The sequence below is a fragment of the Propithecus coquereli genome, unplaced genomic scaffold, assembly GCF_000956105.1.
Source record: "Propithecus coquereli isolate 6110/MARCELLA unplaced genomic scaffold, Pcoq_1.0 Scaffold119, whole genome shotgun sequence".
Taxonomy (NCBI): Eukaryota; Metazoa; Chordata; class Mammalia; order Primates; family Indriidae; genus Propithecus; species Propithecus coquereli.
Genome location: NW_012135969.1, coordinates 4,347,829 through 4,355,711, shown reverse-complemented (window position 1 = coordinate 4,355,711; position 7,883 = coordinate 4,347,829). Strand labels below are relative to the sequence as shown.

Genomic DNA, 7,883 nt, shown 5'->3' with positions numbered 1-7,883 from the left:
GACATTTAGGGGAGCCAATGAGCTCAGATTCAGACCGTATGATTGGATCCACCCTATGACATTTAGGACTTCCTTCTTCAACGGGCTTTCCCTTTCCTGCCTGTCAGGCCAATGGCATCTTGGGATCTTGGACCCAGACTTTAAAAGCCTTAGCAAGCCTGACCTCAATCCTCAACCCTAAGACTAAAACCCCCATTTCAGCTCTAAAATGAGCCACAGTATTTTAAGAAAAACAATTTAAGCAATCAACATCAGAAACAGCCCCTTCGGGGGATTCTTCAGTGTGTTCAGGCTTTAGGATGGGGATCTTTGACACTCAGATCCCTCTTCAAATATTCCAGGACTAGGGTGCGTGCCAGGGTCTGAGGAGGAGGGAGAGGGGCCCTTTCAGGGAAGCCCATTCAGAGCTGCCTCTGAGGCTCAGAGAAAAAGAATCGCGAGGCCACTGTGTCTGAGCTGGAGAGGCTCCTCCCCAGTGTGTGTTGTTCCCCTTCACCCTCGCAATTCATTGAGGGGTTCCCTCTGTCGGAACTGTGCCAGGCAGTCTGTCCAGATGTGGACCACGGGGTTCCTGCTGCCATGTCCCAGGGAGCACATGGTTAGGTCAAGCTCCACTCTACCAGGTGAGCACCCAGACTCAGCCACCACACAGACCACTGGGGTGTTCCTCCAACTTCATCAACACCCTTAAAAATGTCAACATTCCTGAGACCAAAATGGTCAATTTGCTTGAGTCCACTGAAACACAAATTTAGGATGGAAAGGTGGTTTCCTTCATTAATATTTTATCCTCATGACCTTATAATTTTTTAATTTAAAGATATCCCTGTCTGGCTCAAACGGTTGTCTCTTCGTCTCTACCCACTTGCTTTTTGCAACAGTGGGCAGAGGGTTGAGAAATGACTGGCTGTTCCCAACCGCATCATTTTTCAGTGATGAAAAGATATTTTATTTTCCAGGGAGGTGCATGTGGACTGAAGGAGTGTACAGATATCAGTGCCTTTGCGCCAGGGCGCTGTGAGTCTGGGACCGGTCTGGGAGGGGCAGCTACTGTAGCTGTTTCTGTGCCTACTTGGTGTGTGCGAGGGGGTTCCGGGGTGGAAATCCCACCCAGGAACGTCCAAGGTTCCTCTGTCTGGCCTCTGCACAGTGACTTGACACTGCCTGGATCGCCCTAGCCCCAGCTCAATCCTCTTCTCCCCCCTCAATGAAACGAGGCCACCGTGAGAAACTGCGTCCAGCTTTGCATCTCATTTACATAAATATTTATTAATCGTCATTAAACTGAACAGAAACACGCAATGCACTTCGGGTGTCCGACGGGAGTTTCATCTTCGCTACAAGAGGAAGGTAAAATTGCGTAAGTGTGTGGGTGAGTGTGTGGGTGTGTCGTCTGTGGGTTTGCATTTTTGCATCGTGTGTTTAGATGCCTGAGCCCCTGCCTTCTGTGGGGAGAGGTTGACCTTTTGCCCCTTTTTGGGGAAACCTCCAGCGGAGCCCTCAGCCCTCTCCCCTCCCACCCTCTGGCAAAAGCCAGGAGGATTCCTCGGACAAAAAACCCCCTCTCCAGACACCTGAAATCGCTAAGCGCCTGGCGCCCACCGAGGCACTGTCCCCGCAGGTGTGGTGCTGCCCCCAGGTCTCCGTCCCCAGCCCCTCACCCCCAGGAGGGGACGGAAGTGCCTTCGGGGAGGGAGAGCGGGGGAGCTCACCTCCTTCTGCCCCCGGACGCCTGCGCCGGGCCTGCTTGTGCGTGCGGTGTGGTGTGCGTGTGTGTGTCTCTCATGCAAACCCTCCCTCCCCAAACCGACCCCCCAACAGTTCGCCATTCCATACAAATTTGGAAACAGGTTTTTAAAAAACAGCATGACGCACAACGGGGACGGGGCGGGGGAGGGCAGTGGCACTGGGGCTCCAAATCTCCGAGTCACTGATTGTAAGAACCTGGGGAGGAGGAGGGGGCGACGCGGGCCCCCCACTTCACCAAAGTGCACAGATCCGCGCTGGGGCGGGGCGGCCCGCGGGCCGGGAGGGGCATCCCGGGGCCAGGCCGGGCCGCTAGGCTCAGTCAGAACCTCCTTGCATAGATATTTGTGTCTTTTTTTTTTTATTATTATTGGTAGTAGTATTTTTTGCCTTTTATTGCTTCTAAAAGTTCTTACTGCGTTTTCTCTCCGATCCGGACTCTGCGTTCGGCCTCCGTCGCCTCTTAGCTTTTTTTTTTTTTTTTTTTGTATGTATGTTTGTTTGTTTTAAAAAAGGAAAAAAGAAAAACGGATTCTAGTTACAAATTGTCTTGGCCTCTCTCTTTCCTCTCAATCCACATCCCCTCCCGCCAAAATTAAATCGCAAAACGCGGAGACTCGGGGTTGGGGGTGAGGGCGCTCCAGGCCCGGGCTCCGGCACCCTGACTTCTGCCCTCTTCAAGAAAGGGGGGGGGTTGCCCTGCTCCTTCCTGGTTCGGCAGCTGGGTGTCTTTTTAAAATAATAATAATGAGAGGGGAAAACCGCATCCCACAGCTCAGCTGCCCCTTACCAAAGCCGCTGGGCCTGCAGGGAGGAACGGGAGCAGGAAACCCAAGCGAAGATATTGGGAACGGGGGAGGGGTGTCTCCAGGGAGCGCCCGGAGCGAGGTCCCTGGAGAAGCACTTCCTGGGAGAAAGGAGGAGGGAACCCCTTGGGGAGAGAGAAGGCGAGTCCCCTGGGGGAATCGAGGCCCCTGGGACAGGCCACCCACAGGTAAGAGGACCGCGCTGCCTAGGAGAGCGGCAGGACCGGCGGCCTGCTCCCCGCGCCCGGCGCCGGGGTGGGTGGGGGCGTCCCTGCGCTCAGGGGGCTGAGGGCAGGGGGGCGGGCAAAGGCAAAAGAAAAAGAAGGGGGCCGGCGCGAGGTCTCAGTTATGAAAAAACGCATTGAGCTCCTCGTACATGGGGCCCCGGTCGTGGTGAAGGTGCATATCGTAAGACAAGAGATTCTCCGAGTGGACGCCCCCGCGCACAGCCGACGAGCCGAAGACTAGCCCGTGGCCCGTGGGCCGCGAGCCGGGCAGCGCCGAGTAGTGCATAGAATAGTGGTAGCTCTTCTCGTGGTCGGGCGACGAGTCCTGCTTGAGCGAGAAGTTGCCATTGAGGCAGAGCGGGGGGCTGAGCGGGCCCTCGTACTCGGAGCTGTTGTAGTCCGGGCTCGCGCCGCCACCGCCCGCCGCCGCATACAGCGTCTCGTAGGCGGCGCAGTAGCCGTGGGTCCGCAGGGCGTGCGCCGCGCCGCCGCCCAGGCCGCCGGCCGCCTGGCACTGTGCGCCCGCCAGGCGCGAGCACGGGTACGGGTACGGGTGCATGGCGAACGGGCCGCCCGAGCCGTGGAAGCGGCCCGCGCCGTCGGCGCCCTGCTCTGTGAGGAAGTTGCGCGAGTTGAGCTGCAGGCAACCTGCCACCAGATTGGTGGTGGGCTGCGACAGACCCTTGCACAGAGTCTGCACGTAGGACACTAGGTCTGGCCGCTTGCCGGAGCGCAGGATCTCCGAGAGCGCCCAGATGTAGTTCTTGGCTAGGCGCAGCGTCTCGATCTTGGACAGCTTCTGCGTCTTGGAGTAGCAGGGCACCACCTTGCGCAGGTTGTCCAGCGCCGCGTTCAGGTCGTGCATGCGGTTGCGCTCTCGTGCGTTCGCCTTCTGCCGCCGAAGCTTGGAGCGCTCCAGGCGCGCCTTGGTCATCTTGCGCTTCTTGGGCCCGCGCTTCTTGGGCCGCTCGCCCTCCGCCTCGTCCAGCCCTTCTTCCTCCTCCTCTTCCTCCTCCTCCTCGCCCCCCAGCTCGCTCTCCTCCTTGACCTCGGCCAACGTGGCCTCCGGCACCTCTTCTCCACGGAGGGGGACTGGCTTGGCAGCCCGGGCGGGCCCCGGAGCCCCGGGCCCGGGCGCAGGCGGAGGCGGCGGCGGCGCGTCGCCCTTGTCGCTCCTCGGTTCGTCGTCGTCTCCGTCGCCCCAGCTGGCGAACTTGGGCACGTCCGAAAGGAGGCCGGGCTCGCTGAACAGGCGGGTCAGCATGGTGCCTGAGGGCGCCCCGCGGGCGGGAAGGGAGACAGACAGCACAGAATGAGGGGCGCGCTGGGGTCAGGACGACCCCTCAGCAAACCGCCTCCACCCCCAAGTCTCGAGCGGGCTCCTGCCCAGGGTGCCCCGGATGCCCCGGGCCTGCGCTACCCCGCCCAGAGCCGGCCCAGCCCTACCCTGCCGCCCGCCGGGGACCTCGGCCCAGGCCCTCTCCCCAGCGCTGGGCCCCGGCTCCGCCCCTCGCTTGAATGGGGGGCCGCTCCCCACACCTGGTTCTTCTCAGGGTCAGGGCGGGGACCGAGTGCGGGCTTTGGCGACCAGATATCTTTGCCAGAAGAGGCACCGCGCCCGCCCTGAAAGCCTGTTCTCTCCCGGCGGTGGAGAGAGGCTGGTCGGCCGCGGGTGGGGACAGCTGCCCCGCACCGCGGCTCTGGCGGCCCGGGCCCCTCGGCCGGGCTCCGCCACCCCTCCCGTGGCTCTCACCCCCACGCTCCCTAATCCAATTTGCAACTTGGCCGCGCGCCGCCCCCTGCTCGGCCCCCACCCCCGCAGCCCCAATTCCAGAGGCGGGAGGATCGGCTCCTCTAGCTCCAGCCCAGGCGTCCCCAGCTCCGGGAGCTGGCTCTGGGCGGCAAGGACTGGAGAAGCGGGGCGTGGGGAGGAGACTGAGAGAAGCGAGCCCTGTCCGTCTCCCCTGCGGTCAGGGACCCCCTTCCCCCTTCAAACTGCCTCCCTCCCACACGGCTCTTCAGATCTCGTTGTATTTCGAGATTGATGGAAAAAATCCAAATTTGTTTGTTTGCTTCTCTTTTTTGGTAGTGGGGAAAGGTCGCAGGTTTTTTCGGTACAACCGTGGGGGTGGTCCCCACCTCGGCCCCTTCGCGTCCCCCCGTGATCCTGCCTTTTCCCCCCAAGCCCGTCGCGGGCAGAGACGCCTCCTCCGCAGCCCCCTGAGCTGCAGCCCCACGGGGAGAGAGAACCTGGGGCGCCTCCGATGCCCACCCAATGAGGGGGCATCTTCCCAGGAAGGGGGGATTGGGGGACCCTCCTGTCGGCCGAAGCAGCTGCCCCCCTTTCCCAACCGGCGGGTCAGAACCAGCTCCCTTTCGGACAACTTACCTCCGAGAGGAGTCAAGGGGAGAGGGGAGGGGAGGGGGGGAGGGGGCAAGAGAGAGAGGGGGGAGAAGAGGAATCTTCTCGCTTATTTCATTGTTCCCCCATCTTCAGGGAGCGGGGGCAGCGGCTCCTCAAGGCGGCGGGCGCCGGCGTCTTCAGAGCGCCATGCGAACCGCGGAGCGAGTGTGGCATCTCTACCAGGCGGGGTACCAGCCTCTATGCCAGGCCATATGGGCTTGGCACGTCACGGGCAGCAGCTATCACATGAGAGACGGTGATTGGCATGCGTCTGCATTGGGGGAGAGCCGGCTCCCCCGGGACCCGCCGCCATCTGTCACTCTCTACTCCAAAAAAAAAAAAATTAAATAAATAAAGGAAATAAATAAATATTTCTGCCGCCCTCCCCTCCCCGCCCAACGCAGGGAAAGCAGGGATTGAGCGGGAGGTGGGAGGAGTTGCCCCCCTCGGATATAGAGCCCCCCGCATGGGAACAATGGGGTAGAAAGGTTGGAAACTGGGGGGGGGTGATGGCCAATTCTGTGCTCCCACCAGGGTCGTGCTCTGTCCATTTCCTCTCGTGCTTGCCCCCAAGGTGAGTCAGGGACCAGACCCCGGGGTGTGGAGAAGGGACCTCTGTGCTTGCCCCCACACCCCGGGAGGGTTCCCTTGGCCACAAAGGGACAGCTGAGGCCCCCCTCCCAGGGTGGGCATGGGGGTGTCCCTGGCCCAAGCCCCATAGGTAGATGTTGGCACCATGCCATCCCTCATCCCTGTCTGCCCCTCCCCCCTCCCTCACGCACACACAACATATGTGGCTAAAGGAAATTCAAACCAAGGGAAAGATAGAGAAAGGGAAAGATTTGCCTGGATGTCTGTGCCTCTGCATGGGCGTGTGTGTGTCTGTGGGGACGTGTGTGTCTGCGGAGTCAGCCGATGGGAGATATTTCCTCAGTTGTTGGGGGCATCTGTATGTTGGGGTGGGGGTGGGGAGGAACTGGTGAGATGAGCCCACCTCATCTAGGGGTGGAGGACAGGGTCTGAGTCTGGATTCTTAACCCAGACACCTCTTACTCTCCCCCTCCCTGTCCTCCCCCTGCCAGACAAGTGACCGTCCCACCAGAGGCTCTCTCTCCTGGCCTTCTGACTTGGTTATTTGAAGGAGGAGGAGGGGGCTGGGCCGGAAACTGCCTAAAGTTCCTGGATGAGACTTGAGCATTCTCCTCCCCTTGCAAAAAATACGGAAGCCAACCCCAAGAGTGGCCAAGGGGAGGTAGGTCAGACAGGTGTTTTGATAAGGAAGGTAGGAAACTGCTGTTTTATCTTGCACTTCACCTTTCAACCCTCCCACTGGGCCAGACACAGATGAAATGGCCCAGGTTGAGGGAGGTAGCTTTAGACACACACAGAAACACACACACACAAACACACACACACACACACACACACACACACACCGCGACCTGTTCCTCACCCTGTGGTGCAGAAAATGGGTACACACTCCTACTCAGATAGACTGGAGTGTGGAGTGTGAGCAGGTAGTCACAGCCAGGTGCCGAGAGACCCTTGCCCATACCCTAATTTGGCCATTTGTGTGTTTTAGAACCACATTTTCTGCCCCTCCCCACCCTCTGGCTGATATACGAACATCCAACTTCAACTACACTTTGAGCACACACGTTTTAATGTCAGCCATGTGCCGAGCACTGTGGTGGTAGAAAGGGGAGCAGAGGAGGACTGGACCTTCACTGTCTCCCTCCAGCAGCATCCAGAGAAGGCCCGGGGCTGGAAGGATTTGGTGCGGGGTAGACTGAATTCAGCTGTAAATAGAGGCTTGCATACAGGCTAAGGGGGCTTCGTCCAAGGCGGTGCTGCTGCTGTCTGGGGCTCTCAGAGTCACCTGGCCTGGAACTGGAAGAGCTTCACACTGCACAGTCCCAACTGCCCCTGGACACAGGCCCAGCGAGGGAATTGACTCACCAGGGAACACACAGGTGAAGCACTGAACTGAGTCTGGAACTCAGGTATTTGACTCCCAACCCAGTGCTCCTTCTAAGACCCCACAATCTGTCTCAGTGGTCTCCAAGGATGACAAGTGGAGAGTAAGTTTTCCTCCATTCATAGACTCTGGGTCTGGGAAGGTGAATCACTTTGATGGCAGATTCTATCCCATCTAAGGTGGGTTCTGAGCGTGGCAGAGAAAAGGGCCAACAGATGGGCCTCAGGTAGGGCAGAGGCTCAGGAGTGCTGGCCAGACCCCCTCTAAGTTCGGGCACAGCCTCTATGGCTTTGCCGTCCCTTTAACCAAGGGACGGCAAAGGGTCCTCAATCCTAGTAGCCCTTCTCCTTGAGTCCCCGGGCTCTGTGGTACTTTGGCTACATGCTCATGCTCTGGGCTTCTGATTCCCGGCCAACTCTGCTTACCAACTTTAAAAAATGCTGAATACCTTGAGCAAATTATATAACTTCTCTCAGTCTTGATTTCCCCATCTGTAAAATGGGGATAATTATGCTACACTCTCACAGGGCTGCTGTTAGTTCTAAATGGAATAATACATGTAATGAGCTTAGCACAAGACCAGCAATGTAGTGAGCCTTCAATAAACACCAGCTCTTATTTATTTTTTTTTTTTGAAACAGAGTCTCACTCTTTTGCCCGGGCTAGAGTGAGTGCCGTGGCGTCATCCTAGCTCACAGCAACCTCAAACTCCTGGGCTCAAG

General features: G+C 58.7%; 1 protein-coding gene across 1 annotated transcript; it reads right to left on the bottom strand.

Moving 5' to 3' along the window:
- Nucleotides 1-1,236: 1,236 nt before the first annotated feature.
- On the bottom strand, nucleotides 1,237-5,363 carry NEUROD2 (neuronal differentiation 2). The gene is made up of 2 exons (XM_012661076.1): nucleotides 5,169-5,363; nucleotides 1,237-4,048 (listed from the first exon to the last, which is right to left on the bottom strand). Exon 2 carries the CDS (start codon nucleotides 4,041-4,043, stop codon nucleotides 2,895-2,897), a length of 1,149 nt encoding a protein of 382 aa, XP_012516530.1. The 5' UTR covers nucleotides 4,044-4,048; nucleotides 5,169-5,363; the 3' UTR covers nucleotides 1,237-2,894.
- Between the last annotated feature and the right edge of the window lie 2,520 nt (nucleotides 5,364-7,883).